This window comes from Dendrobates tinctorius, unplaced genomic scaffold (genome assembly GCF_039654945.1).
Source record: "Dendrobates tinctorius isolate UK_male_01 unplaced genomic scaffold, ASM3965494v1 ptg000035l, whole genome shotgun sequence".
In the NCBI taxonomy this organism is placed as follows: domain Eukaryota; kingdom Metazoa; phylum Chordata; class Amphibia; order Anura; family Dendrobatidae; genus Dendrobates; species Dendrobates tinctorius.
Genome location: NW_027361703.1, coordinates 25,392,662 through 25,417,176, shown reverse-complemented (window position 1 = coordinate 25,417,176; position 24,515 = coordinate 25,392,662). Strand labels below are relative to the sequence as shown.

General features: G+C 43.7%; 1 protein-coding gene across 1 annotated transcript in view; it reads right to left on the bottom strand.

The window, feature by feature from the left end:
- MET (MET proto-oncogene, receptor tyrosine kinase) overlaps nucleotides 1-24,515 on the bottom strand; it is a 200,772-nt gene that overhangs the window by 107,298 nt on the left and 68,959 nt on the right. The window contains exons 3-5 of the mRNA XM_073573343.1: nucleotides 18,144-18,335; nucleotides 9,600-9,734; nucleotides 7,461-7,634 (exon numbers count right to left, since the gene is read on the bottom strand). Of these exons, the coding sequence (XP_073429444.1) occupies nucleotides 7,461-7,634; nucleotides 9,600-9,734; nucleotides 18,144-18,335 (501 nt within the window). The remainder of the gene's footprint in view (nucleotides 1-7,460; nucleotides 7,635-9,599; nucleotides 9,735-18,143; nucleotides 18,336-24,515) is intronic.

The window sequence follows — 24,515 nt, the reverse complement described above, 5'->3', positions numbered from 1 at the left end:
GCACTGTAATCTGTACATGGCAGGAATAGCTCATTCAAATTAATTAGCACCTACCTAGAACATCATGTACACCTTTCTCATATACATTAGCAAATGCATTCTGAGGTCAGGTGCTTGGCCAAATTATGGCTGTAACACTTGAATCCCATGCAACGCATCAGGGCAACTTACATTAAAGGGAACCTGTCACCAGGTTTCCCAATATAAAGTGCGGCCATAATCTTTCAGCCTCCTGTTACAGCATTCTGGTATGTTGTATATATGTCCACAATCCTCTATGCAAGGCACAAAAAAGACCTTTTATTATACTCACAAATGTCGTGGTTCAGTCAGATTGGCATCTCTGGTCTTGACCCAGCGCACCCTCTCTATTTACGAACGCCATTTTCCTTCTCTGCTTGATATGGATGATGTGTCGTACGTCATCCACACCGTGTCCCTCATCGCACACCTGAGAAAGTGTCCTTCTGTCTGCCTTGTTACGGGGAGAGCAAAACACTGTAGCACATATGTGCTGAGAAAGGCCAAAGAGCAACAATTACCTGTAGCTAAAGCCGGTGAATGTGCACTACAGTGTTTTGCTCTTGACAGGGCAGAGAGAAGTGTGCCTACATAGTGGGCTTAAAGGTGTTGGCCGAACTTAATATACCATATATTTCCCCAACTCTCAATCTACTAAATGCTAATGCGTGTCCTCATCATCTCCTGCCTTGACTACTGCAATTTCCTCCTCCCTGCTAACACCCTTGCACCTCTCTAATCCATCCTTAAGGCTGTCTGACTAATCCACGTCTCCCCAACTACTCCTCTGTTCCTCCCCTCTGCAAATTCCTTCACTGGTTCCCAATTCCCCAACCTACCCAGATCAAACTACGAAAATTGACCTACAATTGCCCAACATATTTGAAACTTTCAAACGAAACTTGAAAACCAATCTCTTCAAGAACGCTTACGGCCTGCAACGACACCACTGCCACCTCACCTCCACTGGAGCGCCTGTAACCCCCCCCAACTTACTGTCTCCTTCCCATTTACCCTGTCGACTATAAGCCCAGAGCCCTTTCCCCTCTGTCATTGTTAGTTTGTTGACCATATTTTATATTTGTGTCCTTTATGTAACCTTTCTAATGTATTGCTCCATGGAATCAATGGTGCGCTACAAATAAATAATAATATTGGAAAAACTTGATGGCAGCTTCCCTTCAACATAGGGTTCTACGTTTAGTTTGGTGGAACTGTGGGAGATCTGGGTGTTGCTGTAGTATAGACCCTCAAATATGGTATAATACTACATAAATAAGCAACAGGTTCACATTAGTAGAATGCTCTATATACTGTATGTGTATTCTTAATTATTTGTCCTAAAAATAGATGGCAGTTGAGATTAGTTTCTATGCCTTTTGTAGCAATATGTTGTTGACTCCAAACTGCAATGGGACTTTAAAGACATCAACAAGACAAGATGGAGGTGACAATTGTATAATACTAAAATATCCCCCAAAATCTGAGCAGTAAACCCACACCCTTTATCCTTATAAGCCCTACTATAGAATGTCCTTATACTCTCCAGCACGCCATCCACTCTTAGCATAATAGAAAGACTAATGTGGGCTAAAGATATTAGATATGGGGTAATGAGGTCAATCAGTTTACTGTCACCTTAACTAAAGCCTTAGTTACTGTTTACCTTATGCCGATGCCGTGCAATGTAGGTTTACTTAATGAGTATTCTTGACATGTACTGTATGTTCAATGGACTGTACTAACATATCCTACTGTAAAGGCTTATGGTGGCATACGCTTCATCAATTGGCCACAAAGTTACTAAAAATGTATATTGGGCAGCTTCTTTTTGCTATGACCCACGGTATGGCTAAGCTCAGTCTACTGCACTTTTATATGCCGTTAAAGAAAAGTATACAACCCCCATAGAGGAGGCCATTAAGCTGAATGACTGCCGATAGCTTTGTATGCAAATACAAATCATTTTGCCACTTGGCTTCCACATTTTCTCTCCTGTGACATCCCTACCCTCATCATGGGAGATTTCAACATCCCCATTGCTCTTCCCCTCTCACCATCTGCTACTCACCTTTTATCTCTAACCTCCTCATTTGGCCTTTCTCAGCTTACTAATTCTCCAACGCATGAAGACGGAAACTCCCTCGACTTGGTCTTCTCTCGGCTTTGTGCAGTGGATGATTTTGCAAACTCCCCTCTCCCGCTCTCTGACCACAATCTTCTTTCATTCTCTATCAAGAACTGCCAGGCTGCTCAGGTCACCCCCACTGTCCAGACTTATAGAAACATACAGGCCATTAACACCCAGAAACTTATGAAGAACTTGCAGTCTTCATTGGCCCCTATCTCCTCCCTCTCAAGTCCTGATTCTGCATTGAAGCATTACAATGAAACACTTCAAACTGCCCTGGATGAATTTGCACCCCCTATAAATAGAACACCACAACGCAGACGGCGACAACCCTGGCAGACGGTGCAAACACTTTTCCTGCAGTGGTGCTCCAGGTGCGCCGAACGTCTGTGGAGAAAATCCAATCTACCCGAAGATTTCATCCATTTTAAGTTTATGCTTAGAACATACAACACTGCCCTTCACCTCTCCAAACAAACCTATTTCAACACCCTCATCACCTCACTGTCCAATAACCCGAAACGTCTCTTTGACACTTTTCATTCTCTACTCAATCCAAGAGTACAGGCCCCAACCACGGAGCTCCGAGCTGACGATCTGGCCAATTACTTCAAAGAAAAAATTGACCAGATCCGACAGGAAATTACCTCCCAATCACCTCATACCATGCACTGTCCTCCCTCCCCCACTGCATCTAACTCACTCTCTGATTTTGAACCAGTCACAGAAGAAGAAGTAAGCAGGCTCCTTGCATCTTCTCGCCCAACTACTTGCACCAGTGACCCATTTCCGTCACAGCTCCTCCAGTCCCTTTCCCCTGCTGTCACCCCTCACCTAACTAAAATATTTAACCTCTCTCTCTCTTCTGGTATTTTTCCCTCCTCATTTAAGCATGCCATCATACATCCACTACTTAAAAAACCATCCCTCGACCAAAACTGTGCCGCTAACTATAGACCTGTCTCTAATCTTCCCTTCATCTCTAAACTCCTGGAACGCCTGGTCCACTCCCGTCTTATCCGCTATCTCTCAGAAAACTCTCTTCTCGACCCTCTCCAATCCGGTTTCCACTCTTTACCCTCCACTGAAACTGCCCTCACTAAAGTCTCTAATGATCTGCTAACAGCTAAATCAAATGGTCACTACTCCATGCTAATTCTCTTGGATCTCTCTGCAGCATTCGACACTGTGGATCATCAGCTCCTCCTCACTATGCTCCGTTCCATTGGCCTCAAGGATACCGTTCTCTCCTGGTTCTCCTCCTATCTCTCCGACCGCTCCTTCACTGTATCTTTTGCCAGTTCCTCCTCCTCTCATCTTCCCCTTACTGTTGGGGTCCCCCAAGGATCGGTTCTAGGCCCCCTCCTCTTCTCCTTGTACACTGCCCCTATTGGTCAAACAATCAGTAGATTTGGTTTCCAGTACCATCTCTATGCTGATGACACCCAATTATACGCTTCCTCTCCTGACATCACGCCAGCCTTTCTAGAAAACACCTGCGATTGTCTAAACGCTGTGTTTAATATCATGTCCTCACTATATCTGAAACTGAACCTGTCAAAGACTGAACTCCTGGTGTTTCCTCCCTCTACTAATGTACCTATACCCGACATTGCCATTTCTGTGTGTGGTTCCACTATTACTCCCCAGCAACAGGCCCGCTGTCTTGGGGTCATACTTGATTCCGAGCTTTCCTTTGCCCCCCACATTTGATCACTGGCTCGCTCTTGTCATCTGCACCTCAAAAACATTTCTAGAATTCAACCTTTTCTTACCTTTGACTCTGCAAAAACTCTTACTGTTTCTCTTATTCATTCTCGTCTCGACTATTGTAACTCTCTTCTAATCGGTCTCCCTCTTACCAAACTCTCCCCCCTCCAATCTGTCTTGAATGCTGCAGCCAGGATCATATTCCTCACCAATCGTTACACCGATGCCTCTACCTTGTGCCAGTCATTACACTGGCTACCCATCCACTCCAGAATTCAGTATAAACTTATTACCCTCACTCACAAAGCCCTCCATGGCTCAGCACCACCCTACATCTCCTCCCTTGTTTCAGTATACCACCCTACCCGCGCCCTCCGTTCTGCTGATGACCTGAGGTTAGCATCCTCAATAGTCAGAACCTCCCACTCCCGTCTCCAAGACTTTACACGTGCCGCGCCAATTCTTTGGAATGCACTTCCCAGGTCAATACGATTAGTCCCCAATTCCCACAATTTTAAGCGTGTCCTGAAAACGCATTTATTCAGACTGGCCTACCGCCTCAACACATTAACCTAATCTATCCCTGTGTGGCAGAGTCAAAAGTTTTACCATAACCAGTTTCCCCGCATCATTCTCCCACATGCTTTATGCATCCATTAGCCCTCTGTGTCCGTACTGTCACACACCTAACATTATGGCTGGTCCATACAATCAGGGCAACTGTTACCACCCACCTTTCGTGTCTACCTCTTTCCTCATAGACTGTAAGCTTGCGAGCAGGGCCCTCTTTCCTCTTGGTATTTGTTATAATCTACTGTATGTGATTATTGTTATGCTGTAATGTCTATTGTCTGTACAAATCCCCTCTGAAATGTAAAGTGCTGCGGAATATGTCGGCGCTATAAAAATAAAATTTATTATTATTATTATTATTATTATTATTATTATTATTATGCAAATGCACCTTTCTAGGCTTATATGCAGAAATGTATGCAAATAAAGAGATAATAACGCACCTTGGCTTCTTTAAAAAACCTTCAGGGCTAAACATGTACCCTATTTTTTCTTATGACACACTTTTTTCCTCCAAAAATGTGGGGAAAATGGGGGTGCATCTTATAATCCGGATGTACCGGCTCTGGTTGTGGTTAGGAGGTGGGGAAGCAGCATCGGCGGAGCAGCGGGTCACAGAGGCAGGAGCCAGCTGCTGCAGCTAACTCCTCTGCCCGCTGCTAAAGAAAAATTAATCTTCACTGCATTCCACACCCATGGACATGGAGGGCAATGAATATTCATTTCTCTTTAGCATCCTGGTATGATCGGCCCCCATCCCCGTCTTGGTATGCATGGCTCCATGTGGCACCTCAGAGTCTGGTTGCCATAGTGACATTGCCTTCCTCTAAGGGGTGATGTCATGCCTGGAGGCAGGAGGGGGGTCTTCATGCCAGGTAACACAGGTTACATGACAATTCCTGCTGCAGGTCAGAAAGGGGAGATTCCTTATAAATTCTGGCCAGCAGGTGGGGTTAGTGAGTCAGTAAGAAGTCAGCTGAGAGAGTAAACAAGGGAGTTGTCATGGAAACGGGAGCAGCTGGAGCTCATGACAAGACAGTTAGAGACAGTTCAGGTTGGTCTGTGAAGAAGAAAGGGACAGGAGCAGAGACAAAAGGCTCTGGGAGAACTAAAATTGCGTATAGCTGACCCCAGAGTGAAGCGCTGATATAAAAAGGGACGCCAGAGTCCTTGACTGGGCAGGAGCTGTACACCCTGACAGCCGAATCTGGAGTACAGGGGACTGCAAGTTCCTTAGCCACACTGAATAACTGAAGGCACGGCAGCAGACCAAGAGCCCGGGGCTGACAGTGAAAAGGACAGTACCCGTGATATAGGCTCATGCTGTCAGTCATACAGGTTAGAGATCATCACGTAGGAGAGGGCCGCAGCTTAGCTACAAGCAGCAAGGACCCGAAAACAGAGCGCAGATGGAAGGTCCCCCACCCCACCTGGCAGGGTGGATCCCCTGAATGCCTCCAGGCGAGCCAGACTCAATCCCTCATCTGTATGTGGTACCCCAGATTGCAACTACTTTCAAGTAAAAGGTAAAGAAAACTGCACCTCTCTGTGTCCTTCACTTATTCTCTGCACCCCAACGTTCACCACCATCTGAACAGTCAAATATATTTGCCCTGGGGCCCCGCTCTACCCGTGGGAGCTGAACCATCTTTGCTGCGTCACCATTAGCCCCAGAGGACCAAAACCGCAGCGTCGGCCACCCATTGCCGAACACCACGGGTGGCGTCATAATTAAACACCACATAACTATCCTCTATTTAATTACTGGACGACCAGGGCCATGGACCAGGTCACTGCCACCGTGACATCCCCTTTTGAGAGCCTGACCGGCCCGGTACCGAGTAACCTAAGGCCTTGCGGGGCGCGCCATCCATCCTTATCCTAGTATGATTGGCCCCACCCCCATTCTGGTATGCATGGACCCATCAGAAAACGAAAACATTAAAAATACAAACGATTAAACTTACCTTTCCGGGGCTACCTCACAGTGTCCTGCACCCTTGCCAGCAGCTGATTTATGCTTGTAAGTAACGCATGGCAGGGATGTCATGCGCTGCTTGCAAGCCGAAGTGCAGCTGCCGGAATACTCACTGCTCTGCACGCCGGGACTGGGTGCGTGGAGAGCAGTGAGTATTCATTGCTCTTCAGTAGCGTTCACAGTGTCAACCGGAGCCTTCCTGCAGTGGCCAGCGGTCACGTATCCCTGCTACTAAAGAAAAATTAACATTCACCTCGCTCCACGCCAATGGGAGTGGAATGAGGTGAATATTTATTTCTCTTAAGTAGTGGCATACGTGACCACCAGGCAGCTGCAGGAAGGCTCCGGCTGACATTGTGAACGCTACTGAAGAACAATGAATACTCACTGCTCTCCACGCACACAGTCCTAGCATGCAGAGCAGTGAGTATTCCGGCAGTTGCCCTTTGGCTTGCAAGCAGTGCATGACGCCCCTGCCATACATTGCTCATGAATAAGGAGGGATAGATGGCAGCAGGTTTAATAGTCATCTAGCCATAATCTCCTGCTAATAAAACAGTGATTTTACAAAAGCTGCAGCAAGCAGCCCAGTAAGTAACTCATCTCTGGAATCAGGGTCATTATGATGCTCTCAGATTAGTTGGTGACAGATTCTCTTTAAGACTTCATTCACACATGCAGGTTCCTTCATTTATATTCTAGTAGGGTCTGTCGGTGCAGTTTAGGTGCAACGTGAGATGTATACATTTCCTGTATGAGTTCCTAAAGCTAGTGTGAAACTAGCCTTACTTTATTAGCTAAGGGATGTAAAAATGAAGAGCGCCTTACATTTCTATTTCTGGTGCAGATCCTTAGGTCAGAGCCCGGTAATATGGGTGAGCAACACAGATTATTTTTTAGAATGGAAAAGTTAGGAAACATATAATATGGGAGGAAATGGTCTACAACAAATAATATGCATACAGAAAAGAAAAGAATTGTGCTAATGCAAACGTCCCCCATAATCTGAAGTATGTAAGTAACTAGTGTGATCAGTAGACTCTTTACCTTGCTCACGACAGGAGAGCAGATTTCTTGAGTCCATTCTTCATTAGAACAGTCCTGTTTTGTGGAACAATGGTCTTTGCACCAGCCGCACTTCATATATGTAGGTGTCGAGATGCAACTGCTGCAGGACCTGTGCTGTTCACACCCAAGTCCTAATAATGGCACCTTTATTATCTGCAATACACATATAGAGAAGTGAATAGATGGTGCCTTCACTCGCTGACATCATGGCTAATCCACATGCATGGACTGGTAGCACAGCAGTGTTTTTGTCGTTTTGGTAATCTTCATCATATTGAAAAACTGCTTGTGAAAACACTGAACACTTCGAGCATTTTTAACAGCATTATTGCAATTATTTGATAATATATTTTGCTATACATATTTTTTGTGGCTCTGTAAAAAATACATTCTTTCTGGCATTCTTCAATTCACAAAGAAAAGCCAATGGGAAAATCACTTAGAATAGATTCCTTACTTGTGTGCACTTTTAGAAAGAAGAAATAGAAAAAAAAAATAAAATAAAACAAAAAATCCTATAGATAGCTCAAACAAAAACACTTTATCAAGTAACATCTCAACGTAGTGATAATATCTCAAAATAAAAAATATCTTAAAGGGGTTGTCCACCTTTGGGAACATTTTTTTTACTTATAAGCATGTATTTGCTGCTAAAATTCTTTTTTGCAATTGGTTTTCATGCAAAATTGTTGAACCGATTGCCTTCTACTGCCTTTGTCTTGTACTTTTTATTACTGGCTGCAGAATGAATTAACTAGGAATCTGTCAGTGAGTTTGTTCTGATGGTCTTTCCAAACATACAAACTGGAGAGTTTGTAACTCTTTTATCTGTCTATTTCTGAGCTCTCATTTGATTGATTAACACAGACTGCATTAAAGGGGTTGTCCGGTCCAAATCGATAAGTGTGCAGTTACTCTGTATGACTGCAAACTTATGAATCCTCCCAGCGCACTCACTGATGCCGATTTCTGACCCAGGATCGGGGGTATGTAGGTGTAATACATACTCCCGGCCAGTGGACAAGGCCAAGGCATGTATGGAATGAGGCACACCCACTTGCCAGCTGTGTCACTAGACGGTTTCTGACCTGGGACCGGAGAGTATGAATTACTTATACATACTACCGGCCAGAACCCAACTAGTGGGCGTGAACTCACTCCATACACTTGTTGAGAGAGGCCGTGCCCGATCTAGTGACCTGGCCGGCCAGTGGGCGTGGCTGAATAGACTGCGTGACTTCACTCCATACAAGTGAATGGAAGCAAGGCCATGCCCACTGGCCGGGAGTATGTATAACTCATACATACCCTCCGGTCCTGGGTTAGAAAAAGACGTCAGTGCGTGCGCTGGAGGGATTCATAAGTCTGCAGTCAAACAAGGTGACTGCAGACTTATTGATTTAGACCGGACAACCCCTTTAAAGTTGAATGTGCAGGCAAAAAAAGCCTGTAAAAGCCAAACGGTGAAAAATATTAAATGAGACCTAATTGCACAAATTATTGTTAACCCAAAATACATGCATTTAACTTAAAAAAGGTAGACAACCCCTTCAATTGTAAAAAAAAAAACACTAACCAAAATCCTCTTAAATGTCTTGCAAGAAAATGCTATGTGTGAATTCTTGGCGTGCTCCATGTTACACTATGCAGGGGCATTAAAATAGTTCTGTTCTCCTGTTGATTTCACATAATCGAGAACGTGAACGTAGCAGAGTTTTATTATAGTGGAATTTTCCTGCAAAGTAATACTGCCACAGTAACATTCACAGTAATCAGATATAAAAACAGTAAAAAGTACAATGGCCCCTTTCCTGCGATAATGAGGGTGGTGATGACATAAGCCTACTATTGGTTTATGCCTGACTTACTGCCATGGCAGAAATTAGCGACCTACAGTACAAAATCATTTTAACTGTATGAATGCAATCCAATATATCAAAAGAAATAGCTCTTGAATAAAACATTTTGTCGAGACATATACGGATCAATCACAATGTATTTTATCATATCCATTATGATGTTTCAGTAATGCAGACTATTGAGAGCTAAAATCTTGTGTTATACTGAGTATGCAATGCTATCAGTCACAGCGGAGAACTCTGACTGGTGCTGTCTTACCTTCATTCCTGCGCTAACTAAGATGTATCCGCTATTCTTGGAGGTTTCATTGATAAGTACTGTTGGAGAAATAGGATGTGTATCAAGTGGAATATTAACGTGGGGTTCAGCATGACTAGAACGTGAAACAACCACCTAAAAAGCAAAAACAGAAAATAATTTTAGTGGCCACATCATAGTAATGGAGATTTTTTTTTTAATTTGGCTAAGCGCATACGCCCCCGAAAATAAAAAGTCATAAAAGTTTTGAAAAGTCTCAAAATTTTGACTCAACTCAAAAGTGCCTCAAAATTTTGCATCTTTTGGCATTTAGGCCCTGTGCACATGGTGTGGATTCTGCTGCGGATCCGCAGCGGATTTGCAGCTGCGGATCTGCAGCAGAACTGCAGGTGATGTACAGTACCATTAAAGCCTATGTAAAAAAAAAAAAAATCGCTGTGCACATGCTGTGGTTTTTTCCGCGCGGTTTTTGTGCGAAAAAAAAAAAAGCAGCATGTGACTTCTTTTGTGCGGTTTTGCTGCAGTTTTCCACCTGCTCCATTCTACAAATCCGCAGGTGGAAAACCGCAAAAAAAAAGGAAGAAATCCGCAGGAAAAATGCAGGTCATATGACCTGCGGATTTAGTTAAATCCGCGCGGAAAAATCTGCGGGAGGATCCGCACTGTGTGCACATAGCCTTACACACCTATTTCTCCCACTTCAGTAGAAGTGGAAGAGCGCGTATTGAGGGCATTCACGATGAGCTGTAGCATTCCATATGTCATAAATCTCACTCCAGTCCGTGACTGGAGTAAGATTTTGGTCACAGTGCATGGAAGCGCTCAACCCTGTGCCAGACACTCAAGATTTATGAAGATACTTTCACTTCTTCGTAAATCAGTAGCGTCTGACTCCACCATACTCCTTTATCAGGGCTTGGGAGAAAATCGCCAGTCTTGATGAATTGGGGCTGTAGTGGTAGATAAATACTGTAAATGAAAAACTGTAACATTATCAAACACTTATTCCATATTTCCAATATTTGGGAATATAAGATTTCGTGTAACATATCTGTCAACAATTAAATGATGCTCACAACACTTGAAAATATAGTAATTTAGTAACCTGGGGATGGTACAAAGTGTTAGGTACCCTGGCAAACAAGGTGGCTTGTTGGTGACCCCCCTTAACCATGGCAGTACCCCTGGCATAGCTGATATGCATGTGTGCTTCTGCACTAAGGTGAAACAAAACTTACAGGGATTTTCCTTGATTTTGCAAAATTTCTCACAAGGGAGGAAATGTAATAAAGTAAAAACCTGCATTATTTACCCATTGAATCTCCTGTTATACCACTTTGGTCATACTCTCTGGCACTGTGATAAAATTCTGCTCAGGCCGATAATTGGCGACTGTGGCCACATTCCTGATATAAGGGGTGTCATCACCACTTCTGGCACCATTGAGGACCAATCGAGTGGTGATGCTGGAACAGTAGGGAATTCATAGGGTAAGAACTAATTATTTAAATGGAAGATTTGGAAAACCCTTGTAAAACTTTGGCAAGTGACATCATGGTACGTGTATCAATGTTCCTTTAAGTTTAAGAAATGCATTTAGTAGAATTACAGCAAATTCTACTTTGCAACAATTGAACAGGAGACATAAGCCAAGTCTGGGGTTGGAAGACCATGTTTTAATATTTCCATAAAGTTCATTGAGCAAGAAAGCTGTCATTGTGTCTACGATCTCTTGATGCTTCTTATGCTTCATGCTCTGGTTCTCGGAGATAATGAACACAACCGCTACTCTTTAATAAGTGACCCAACCTACAGTCCATCCTGAAATAAAATCTGACGGATCTTTCCCATTTCTGCTGAAATATCTAATTACCTTGCTGACATTCTTTTCACAGCGGAGGAGTGATGTTAACTGGCAATGCTGCTTGGTTTTACGCTTTCCAGAAAAAAGCCCATTGTAAAATACCTGATTCACTTTGCACCCAACAGCTGGACTCCTCGCACTGTTTCCCAGCCGCAGCCCGGACCCTAACAATGTGAGAGGCCCAAACAGCTGCAACTTTTCAGAAAAAACCAAGCATGTAAAGCTTTTCACCAAGTCCAGCATAGGAAGGAAGTGAAATTGTTTCTCTTTTCCTCTTTTTCCTTGGCAGCTGCCTCAAGAACTATATTACCGTCTGCGTTGTCATATTCACACTGTCTAATAAAGAGCTGCTAGTAAGCAGAAGACAGACCCCAACACTTCTGGAGCCAAAACATCCCACTAAATATGCTACTATTAACATCTCCAGGCTTTTCACTAAAACCATCTGTCGAAGTATAGACCTAATGAATTTTTCCTAATCTGCAACACTGTGAAATCAATCAACATGGTATTCTATTAAGCCAAATAGTTATATTCAACAAGCATTGAAAAAAAAGCTTTATCTCCAAGCCATAATATTCAAAATATTAAGAGGCATGTCTATAATATCTAATATTTCATTTTAATACCTGTAATAAAATTATATAAACACAAAATAATGTTTTTTAATGTAATGAGAATAATAATATACAGTAATAATACATAAAGTAGCTATTTATTTTTTATTATTAAAAATGTAACTGGGCAGCCATGTTGGAGACTCTTGCTTTCTTTCCGTATTGTCTGTACAGACATTACTTGGAGTTTTTCTTTACCTCTCTCACCAAGGTTCTTCTCCCACAATAGCTCAGTTTGGCTGGACGGCCAGGTCTAGGAAAACTACTCGTGGTCCCAAGGATTATGGAGGCCACTGTGCTCTTAGGAACCTTGAGTACTGCAGAAATGCTTTTGTAACCTTGGCCAGATGTGTGCCTTGCCAAAATTCTGTCTCTGAGCTCCTTGGCCAGTTCCTTTGACCTCATGATTCTCATTTGGTCTGACATGCACTGTGAGCTGTAAGGTCTTATATAGACAGGTGTGTGCCTTTACAAATCAAGTCCTATCAGTTTAATTAAACACAGCTGGACTCCAATGAAGGAGTAGAACCATCTCAAGGAGGACCACAAGGAAACGGACAGCATGTGACTTAAATATGAGAGTCTGAGCAAAGAGTCTGAATACTTATGACCATGTGATATTTCAGTTTTTCTTTTTTAATAAATTTGAAAAAATGTCTACATTTCTGTTTTTTTCAGTCAAGATGGGGTGCAGAGTGTACATTAATGAGAAAAAATGAACTTTTTTGAATTTAACAAATGGCTGCAATGAAACAAAGAGCAAAAAATGTAAACGGGTCTGAATTCTTTCCGTAGCCACAGTATGTTGTAATTTAATAAAATTTATGTCTACATACTTAACATGTCAATCTCCGCAAGGAGAAACTGTACTTCTTGGATTCCGACTCATGAATATTGACAGTGTCGGACAGGGGTGCCAAGGGTCCACCAGTAATATTGACTTTGGGAGGCCCCACTTTTCACCTGCATACAGATATTACAGTACCCCCGTTCACAAATTTACCTATATGTCTATATAATAATAAACTGGGTAGTTTGGTTCATGAATGATGAGATGCTGCTTTTTTTCTGTACAGAGTGAATCAAGAGAATTATGCCATGTACTACTCATACAGGGGATTTGGAGGCCCAGATCTGTACAGGGGCCCACCGGGGGATTGCCCTGTTACCCTATGGGCCAGTCCGAGCCTGAATATTGACACTCCTTCTTTCCAGATTTCATCTGTTTTTTTTTTTGTGTAGATATAGTATGTATGGAGTGTGACCTAGTTAAGGTCTGATGGACTAATATGTATACTCATGCCATTAATACAGCAGCAAAATAATATGAACAAATTACAACTCGTGTTTAGAAGTGAAAAGTTGTGGCTTAATCTTACAAACAGTAAAACCTTAGATGACATCTTAAACATTGGAAAGAGATGATTAATGCCAGTTATCTTAGAGAGAATTGGAAGACTGAAGCTCCAGCGATCCCGACAACGATGCGACCTGGTAAGGATTGCTGGTACATCGCTACATGGTCGCTAGTAAGCTGTCAAACAGGCAGATCTACTCAACAACGCAGCAACGATACACCGATCCATATAACGACATCGGCGGTCGTTGGGACCTTGTCACACAGCAGCTATTCTGACGACTCAGACCTCGATAGGCGTGCTTCAGCGTTGCCTTTTCCATGCTCCTCTGCTCCGATTGGTGGCCACTACTGCGCTATCACTATGCGGTTTGCTTCAGCGTCCCTGTCTGAGTCGCTAGTGCGCTATTTATTCGTGGATCCACAGTCACTGACACGGGGACACGCGATTATTACAACTGTACATGTTAAATGTTATGATTGCATATAATTGATAGCTGACCTATAAAAGGAAACACTACAAAGATCCTAATTTGAGACCACCAATCGGAGCTGAGGGGCGTTGAAAAGACAAAGCAATATCACGCCTGCGTCCCTGAGTTCTGAGTCGCCAACGAGTGATGCATGCTGGCCAGCGGGACACCAACGATCAAAAAATGGCCTAGGACATTCGAGCACGATCAGCGATATCGCAGCGGGGGGCCGGTCGCCGCTATGTGTCACAGGTAGCGAGATCGCTGTTACGTCACAAAACCTGTGACGTTTCAGCGATCTCGCTAACAATCTCGCTATGTGTGAAGTACCCTTTAGATATCCTCTTATCTACATTCTGCATGTTGTTACACATCAACAGTGTCTCAAAAAAAAAAAGAAAAGAGCTACTGATCGCCCGATGAGCTTAACGAGATTTAATCTCTGTACAGCAAAAAAAATCATTGTACGGTTTTACATGCAATTTATGGCAACTCACTACTTTGTATAAGACAATAGCGTATTAAGCATCAGGGCAACTATTAAACTACTATCATAGTACAAGATGAACAGGTGATCTGTGGTTAAAGCCAAAATATACAGAGGAGTCACAGTTTGGCAGATAAGTATAGATACAGCATAGAAAAAATACCATGATCGTACAACTCAATTAAATACAATGTAAAAAAAACACCTATTGCTGGCCATACTAAAGTGCTTAGTGCAATGCAACAGACAATTGGGTCAGACAAACAGGTAACACTAATTTATAATTCATTCATATAATTTTTTAAGTGGCTATAAGTAGATTGAAGAAAAAGTGACTTATAAAAGTGCACGTGCATAATTATACTACTTTTTTATACTTAATAACATACACCAAATTGATGGAAATATAATTCTTAAACAAAATAGATACAAGTATCAGATCAAGATAGAGTCATTTAGATTATAATATACTAGCTATGAACCCGTTCTATGCCCGGGTGGCGAGCATTTTTATTGGTACATGGTCTCCTATCCTGGTATGTGCTGCCCCCCTCCTATTTTGGTATGCATGGTCCCCTCACCCCCCAATCCTGGTATGCATGGTCCCCTCACCCCCCCAATCCTGGTATGTATGGTCCCCTCACTCCCCTATCCTGGTATGCATGGTCCTCTCACCCCGTCATCCTGGTATGCAGGGTCCCCGTACCTTCCTATCCTGGTATGCATGGTCCCCTCACCCCCCTTTCCTGGTATGCATGGTCCTCTCGCCCCCCCATCCTGGTATGCGTGGTCCTCTTGCCCCCCTATCCTGGTATGCATGGTCCCCAAACCCCCCTATCCTGGTATGTATGGTCCTCTCACCCCGCCATCCTGGTATGCATGGTCCCCGTACCCCCTATCCTGGTATGCATGGTCCCCAAACCCCCCTATCCTGGTATGCATGGTCCCCTCACCCCCTATCCTGGAATGCATGGTCCCCTCACCTCCCTATCCTGGTATGCATGGTCCCCGAACCCCCCTATTCTGGAATGCATGGTCCCCGAACCCCCTTATCCTGGTATGCATGGTTCCCGAACCCCCCTATCCTGGTATGCATGGTTCCCAAATCCCCATATCCTGGTATGCATGGTTCCTGAACCCCCCTATCCTGGTATGCATGGTCCCCTCACCCCCCTATCCTGCCTGGTATGCATGGTCCCCTAACCCCTCAATCCTGGTATGCATGGTCCCCTCACCCCCCAATCCTGGTATGCATGGTCCTCTCGCCCCCCCTATCCTGGTATGTATGGTCCTCTCACCCCCCTATCCTGGTATGAATGGTACCCCTCATCTCCCAATCCTGGTATGCATGGCCCCCTCACCCCCCCAATCCTGGTATGCATGGTTCCCCTCACCGCCTCTATCCTGGTATGCATGGTCCCCCTCACCCCCCCATCCTGGTATGCATGGTCCCCTCACCCCCCAATCCTGGAATGCATGGTCCCCTCACCCCCTATCCTAGTATGCATGGTCCCCTCACCCCCGCTTTCCTGGTATGTATGGTCCCCTCACCCCCCCTTTCCTGGTATGCATGGTCCCCTCACCCCCCCTTTCCTGGTATGCATGGTCCCCTCACGCCCTATCCTGGTATGCATGGTCCCCTCACCCCCCTTTCCTGGTGTGCATGGTCCCCTCGCTTACCTTTCCTGGTATGCATGGTCCCCCTCACCCCTATTAAACAGCACACATACAAAAAAAAATTATACTCACCTTTCTTCTCTGTGTTCCAACGCTGTCACATTCTGCTTGAGGCTGGGGGAGGAGTGCATGCCCATACCGTGCGGTCTGGTGCCATATTGCTGAAGACACACGCAAATGTGTCTTCAGTAAAATGTCGCCGGATAGCGCTATGCCCATGCACGATACTGACCCCTGACGAAGCCACCTAGAGTGGCGACACGCGTCGGGTCACTGGCTCTACCTGCCCCACTTCACTTCTCATGGGTTTTGCATTGTGCTGATTTGTATGTGTGGTTATCATTTGGGGTGGTTATGGATATTTTCTCTGTCCACTTAGACCCTCTGTAGCCCCTAATGGTCTGGCTGATCTGGTCCTTGATGTTCCCTATGCCTGATCTTGGGCTGGGGTACCTCTACGCATATATGAGGTCTATTTAGTGTGCATTTCTAACTTTTTTGTACACCTCATAGTGATCAGCATCTTCTTGGGTTTACATTATCCCTTGTACTGTTTTTTTGTAATTATTGGGTTGGAATTGCATCATTTTTTTCATTGTATTTGTATATTATTGGTGTTTCTGACTCATATTCTCTATATTACCTATGTGTGGGCTCAGGACCGGCCCGAACGTATAGGAGAACTAGGCGGCCGCCTAGGGCCCCGACCCAAAGGGGGCGCCAGAGAAAAAATAGAAAAAATTATAAAAAATCTTTTCAAAAGGCAAAAAGTTTTAGGGATGGAAAGAAAAGTGTACATATTTAAGGGCAAATATGACGCAAGAGAGGTTGGTTGGGTTGGCAACAATTTCGATAGAATCTGAAGTTGCTAAACAAATTAATCTCAGTGACTTAGTGTCATCTTTTTAAAAAAAAAAAGGCAAGGAAACAAAAATTTTAATTACCTATGGTCATTTTTGTTTTGTGTTATTGATTACTTTGTATATATTTGTCCTATACAACTTCTCAGAAGATTAAAGAGTTAGGAGAGAGTTAATTAATCATTGTTGTTGTGGTTTATTTTGCTCCTAAATTTATATCCCAAGTTTTCATCTACTGCCAAGAATAGTAGGGGCGCAACAAAATAGTTTCGCCTAGGGTGCCGTAATCTCTCGGGCCGGCCCTGTGTGGGCTTACTAATTCTCCTATTGAGCATCCTGTTTACATGGACCTAGGGGTATAGGCATAATTCTCGGTGAGGGTGATAGTTGGTAGCAGGTGGGTTGCTCTATTATGAGCATTGTATTATTTGTGTATGTGTCACAATTGTGACCATTTTTAATGTTTTTAAGAATTTTTGCTGTTTGCTGTGTTTAATAAAATTTGTATTATATATGCTATGTCCTATTCAGGCTCATGGCCTATTTCTTTCTCTCCTTTTTGTCAAACACATGCACGATACTCACGTGCACTCCGGACCCATTCTCCGGCCGAAGAGAAGCGCCGCGGCAACGCTCCTCCCGGTCAGGTAAGTATGCAAGTATGGCACCGGAAATCGCGGTATGCAGTGCGTACGGTACCGCCATCTCCGGCGCCATACACACTCCTCTCCGCTGGATGCCTCATTCTGTCTGGAGCCAGACTGCGCCGGAGCGTAGTGCTTGCGCAGTCTATAAAGGCTTCAGACAGAGTGACGCTCCCACGGTTATATTATAGATATATATTCATTATGTATATATATATTATATATGAATTTTTCTCGTATCTACTTGTAACCACTTAAACAATTCTACACATGAATTTCAATCTCAAATTGTATTGATATCAGATATTGAGTCTTCCATTGTTTACATATCCATATACCCAATCCCTCTTCTCAACTGTTTGTTGTGTTGATTAATTCCCTGGAATTTTTTTTACATATTATATGAATGAAAGATTATCTATTTCTTAAAGTTATTTAATACATAAACCATTTTAAACTTTTATTTCGATTGCAGCATTCCCTTTATAGGTTATATAGTTCTCTTTTAGCACACTCTTATTCTTTGGTTGTTGTAAATTGGTAATATAATGTCTATTGAGTTTACCTGTATGAAGCGTCCCTCCGAAGTGCCTAGATTAGCTATGGTAAGGTCACCTTGAATGAAGATGGAAATGGATGTCAGCAACACATTGTTAAATTGGCCCATTAATAAATCAAGGCGATGTATTGGCGAGGTAACTTCAAATCGATTTTCTTCAATTGGTGATGAACAGTGGGAGACATTCTTCAAATAAGTCTAGAAAAGAAAGAAAAAATGATTTACCACACATATCAAATATACAGCAAGACCTTATGTAAAGTTGGTGCTAATCCACCTCAAACATTTCATAGACTTACAGAAGAATAATTTTCTGTAGATAATAAGTAAATATATTTTTGTGCTGCCTTTCTCCATAGGTAAAATTACTAAATTGTAAAATCAGCATATACTGTACTATAGACATCTTTTGGATCTCAACAGCAGAGAAACAATGGGAATCCCCCACCAAAATATTTATTAATCAAAAATATTTATTTATTCTACTCACCTATTTTGCACCATTAATTCAACAACGCGTTAGGGTCCCATCACACAGAGCGATCTCGCTAGCGAGATTGCTGATTTTGTGACACATTAGCGATCTCGCCAGCGAGATCGCTGTGTGTGACGGGGATCAGCGACCAGCCCCCCTGCCGGTTATCGCTGATCGTGCTCGAGCGGCCTGGGCTGTTTTTCCATCGCTGGTCTCCCGCTGCCCAGCACGCATCGCTGCGTGTGGCAGTGAGAGACCAGCGATGTGACGCTGGTTTCTAATGTAAACGGGTATCCAGGAGCCGCGGCTCCTGGATACCCGCTGTTTACCTTGGAAACCAGCGTACACTCTGGTTTCCAAGGTAAACAGTGGGTATCCAGGTGTCGCGCGGCTCCTAGATACCCGATGTTTACCTTGGAAACAAGCGTGTACGCCGGTTTCCAAGGTAAACAGCGGGTATCCAGGAGCCGCGGCTCCTGGATACCCGACGTTTACATTAGAAACCAGCGTCGCTGGTCCTGATCGCTGGGGCTGTCTATGTGAGAGCTCACCAGCGATCAGCCTAATGATGTCCCTGCAATCCCTTCCATGTCGGATCGTTGGTGGGATCGCTGGGACATAATTACGTGTGACGCAGGCTTTACAGAGATCAGCATCCCCACTGGGGTCACAATCTAAATTCCCTATCTGTATGTCTTTGGAGCATGGCAAGAAATCGGAGATACCCATACAGACACTGAGAGAACAAGCAGATGTTGTCCTTGGTGGATGCTTGGGTCAGATCCTTGGTGGGTTTTCAACCCAGGACTTCAGCGCTGCAAGGCAACAGCTCTAATAACTGAGCCACCGTACTGAAAATATAACAGTCTGTAGAAAGGAATATCTTCAAACAGGCTTATACATTTCAGACACAGTAACTTGTCATAGCCTTAATTTATAATGTCGAAATTTAGCAAACAGATCCTTTTCTCCATTAGGTACAACTCTCACTAAGGCCTGCCATACATGGCTGTCTGCTAAATAAAACTTTGTTTCAACTGATCTTACCGGCAACCATCTCAACTGTCACTACCTTACACAAGAGCACTTGCTTGGTCAAGCCCCTGTGTTCTCTATAAGAGAACCACCAGTACATCTTCAGGAGAACAAAAGGATCAGCAGTCCAAAGCCTGAACCTTAAAAGGAATCTGTCACCTCATTTTTGGCCTATTAGATGCAGCCACCGCCATCAGGGGCTTATCTACAGCATTCTGTAATGCTGTAGATAAGCCCCCGATGTAACCTGAAAGATAAGAAAAACGAGTTAGATTATACTCACCCGGGGATCTGGTCCGGTCCGATGGGTGTCGCGGTCCGGTGCCTCCCATCTTACATCATACAATGACATCCTCCTTCTTACTTCTGCTGCGGCTCCCGTTGAGGGCAGAGTAAAGTACTGCAGTGCGAAGGCGCCGGACCTCTCTGACCTTTCCCGGCACCTGCGTACTGCAGTACTTTACTCTGCCATCAACAGGGCAGATAAAGTACGCCTGTGCAGGAGATGCGGCAGAAGTAAGAAGGAGGACATCATCGTATGAAGATGGGAGGCGCCGGACCGGACCGCGACACCCACCGCCCCTGACCCCCTGTGAGTATAATCTAACTTGTTTTCCTTCTCTTACAGGTTACATCGGGGGCTTATCTACAGCATTACAGAATCTCATAGGCCGAAAATGGGGTGACAGATTCCCTTTAACTCCCACAATGGAGTCCCATGCACGTTGGCTGAACCTGTCGATATCAGTAGGTTTGGACAACATTTGTCTAATATGTATGGCTGGCTTAGCACATTGGACTGTTGGCCAATGCTGCCAATATAAGTGGTTTGGACAATGTTCATCTAATGAGTAGTAACAAACTTTGCTAACTTTTGAAAATTATTTATTTAATATTAATTTTGTGAAATATCTAATTGCAATGCCTTGATTTTTTTTTAATGGGGACTGGAAGGTTGGGGACATTTGTTTTTGCATTATTATAAGGTGACTCAGTATCTTATTAATATATATATATATATATATATATATATATATATATATATATACTGTATATCTATGGGTACAACTAACAATCACAAACCATTTGCACTGCTGTAATTAGTCTGTACTAGTTCTACTGTGATACATTTTTTGCTATTTTCAGGTGTTTAATGTGAATTTATGCAAACACCTCCAATAAACTCCACTAATGCCTTATTTGATTCTTCATAGGTTTCATCCTCATATAGTCTAGACAGTTCATTTATATTCTGCAGCAGTGTATTGAGCTTCACAATCCTCCTCTCCGAGCATGTTAACTGCACTGAAAATTCAATAGGAATCTATTAATTGGTAATGTGCTTAATATTGATGATTGGCTTTCATTTCAGACAGATGATTCCGGCCACGTAGAGAATTCCTCATGAGGAAACACATCAATGAAACAGTCTGCAGCTTGTGGCTTACTATTTTTCTTACTGTTGTAAGCTCACAGTCACTTATACTATTATGTACAGATCTTAACCAGCACAGGAATGCAGTACTTGGTTTATGGGGGAGCCACTGCGCATGACAAACTCCGCTTACAAAGGACTTTCAGAACAGCAGAGAGAATTATAGGTTCCCCCTGCCTAAAATCCAGGATCTTTATGATAAGAGTATTCGATCCCACGCATTGAAAATTTCATCCGATCCCTCTCACCCGGGACACTCCTCATTCCAACTACTCCCTTCAGGACGTCGCTTCAGAGTCCCCAAATGCAGCACCAACCGCCATATGAACAGCTTCTATCCACTCTCTGTTCAACAATTAAATCGTCATGTGTAGACTATATACTGTATCTGTCTTGTTAGATGTTACTTGTTGTATCTGTTATATATTATGTTGCCTCTTTGCCACAAGGAATTCCTTGTATATATGTAATATGTACTTGGCGATAATAAATTTGATTTGATTGATTTGATTTGATTGATGCTGGCTTTACTAGTTCTCTAGTAGCACATCAAATACAGAAATAAGACTTGTCTTTAAAGGGGCTTTCCCAGAATTACAGAGCCCTGTCTTAATTAGAGCGCATGGTAGATTCATTATCTATAGGACTGCCAGTAATAGCTGGGTGCTATGTTTTGCTTTTTCCAGCTGTTGGACCCCCAGCTGTTATAAGATAAGTTATGTTTTCATAAATGTATATGTTAAAATATGCTGTTCCCATGTTGATGTCTCTTTCATGAACATTGCACATTACGTAATAATGTAATAATAGCAGAAACTATGTATTTCATGGAGAACATTTTTTTTCAAATGCTTGACATGGGTTTTGCTGATGAACCCCCTAGGCAATCAGGTGCTATCCCTGATGGACGTTGTAGCTGGTCACATATTTCTCCTGCATCAGTCACAATGCAGTATTAAATGTTGATGACACGCAATTATACACTTCTTCCCCTGACATCACCCCCCACCCGAATACAAAATACCAAGGATTGTTTGTCCACTGTCTCTAGCATCATGTCCTCCCTCTATCTGAAACGGAATCTCTCCAAAACTGAATTTCTTGTGTTTCTCCCCTCTACTAACCTAACTCTACCTGACACTGAAATTACCTTGGAGGATTCAACCATAACTCCCCCCCCCCCCAAGCAGCACACCCACTTTCTTGGGGTTATATTTGACACACAACTTTCCTTTGTTTCCTATATTATTATTATTTATTGTTATAGCGCCATTTATTCCATGGCGCTTTACATGTAAGGAGGGGTATACATAATAAAAACAAGTACAATAATCTTAAACAATACAAGTCATAACTGGTACAGGAGGAGAGAGGACCCTGCCCGCGAGGGCTCACAATCTACAAGATATATATCCGATCACTCACTCGCTCATGGAATTTCCATCTTAAAAACATCTCCAGAATCCAACCTTTTCTATCCTTTGAAACTGTTAAAACTCTTACTGTCGCTTGTATTCTTTCTCATCTGGACTACTGTAACTCTCTATTGATTAGCCTCCCTCTAAGTGAGCTTTCGTCCCTCCAATCTGTCCTGAATCCAGCAGCCAGGGTCATATTTATGTCCAGCCGCTTCACCGATGCTTCCACCTGGTGCCAGTCATTACACTGGTTGCTCATTCACTACAGAATCTATATAATTATTGTCAGGATTCTAATGTCAGGACCCTGTCAGCGTCGGCAAACTGCCACGCAGAGCAGGGTGACTTACCCACACTATGGGAGAGCGCGGGGTTCAATACTGTAGTGATGGTTCAAGCAGACAGGACCTGCGGCACTGAAAATAGTAAGGAGTCCCAGGACCTACGATCATGTGACTGCAGGGGGCGGGGCTTAGCGTCCTACTGCTGCAGATGATGTAATGTACCTACTGCAGGGAAAACTAGTAGAGGAGAGGAAAACGCGGGTCAGACAAGTGAGGGTTCGTACACGGAGAGGGCTGTGCGGTACCAGAGGGACGAGCAGAGAATAGTCAAGTCACAGGCAGAGAGTCATACACAGAGAGGTAGCGCAGTACAAGAGGGACAGGCAGAACTCATAACAGGGACAGAACCGGATCAAAAAGACAAACAAGCAACAAGTTATCAGGCACAAGGCACACATACGCACGAGGTCAACTAACTCAGCCGAGGGCAGGAGCATAACTGACACCGGACCTAGGTCAAGTGAGCATTAAATAGCCGTCCTCTGCCAGAGAGAGGCAGAAACAATTAACCCCTCTCTGACCAGGACGGGCAAAAGACAAACCCCATCCTGGATCATGACAATTACCTTGTAATGTCTTCACATCCTGTTAAGTCCAGATGTGTCCGGATCCCAGAATTCCAAGCAGCGGAAGTTCAACGACCGCCATAATGGGACACCCAAGTGATGGGTGTCTCAATAAGGAAACTGCTGGTGGTACCAGCCGACAATACTGACATTACAGCAGGGGATCACAAAGTATTCATTTTGAGAGGTAAAATATTTCACTGACTCTTTTTAAACAATATTTTACCTCACAAAATGTATCCTCTGTGATCTCCTGCTGTAATGTCAGTATTGTCTTTTGCTTCCTCCCCTGCCCATGAGCTGATGAGCTGTGGTATGTTCTGTACACGGTCAGACACAGACAATGAGGGGAGAAGACAGCAGATGGGGAGAGAGAAAACGCGCAGGGCTGAGAGAGACAGAGCACAGGGGGAGACAGGTCAAACGGGACAGCACAGGAAGGAGACAGCAGATAAGGGGGATAGCACATGGGGTAGACAGGTCAAAGAAGAGAGCACAGACGGGAGAAGTCAGCACATGGGGAAAGAGAGTGGATAGGTGGGTGAGCACATGGGTGGGAGAGATTCTCAACGCTGCGAAGCCTGCCCCATCGTGACATTATCGCCCTCCCGATGCGATAGCATCGGGCCTCCATCTAGTACAATATAAACTCATATCTCTCACCCACAAAATCCTACACAGTTCCGCTCCAATATTTCCTCCCTCATCTCTGTCTATCGTCCTACACGTGCCCTCCATTCTGAAACTGACCTAAGACTAACATCCTCCATAATCCGAACCTCTTCTTCGATGCTGTGACAGTTCTCTGGAATGCACTACCCCCAAATGATCCGACTATTACCTAGCCCCCTCATTTTTAAGCGTGATTTAAAAACACATCTCTTTAACCCCTTCACCCCCAAGGGTGGTTTGCACGTTCATGACCGGGCCAATTTTTACAATTCTGACCACTGTACCTTTATGAGGTCATAACTCTGGAACGCTTCCATGGATCGCGGTGATTCTGACATTGTTTTCTCGTGACATATTGTACTTCATGTTAGTGGTAAAATTTCATTCAAATAACTTGCGTTTATTTGTGAGAAAAACGGAAATTTGGCGAAAA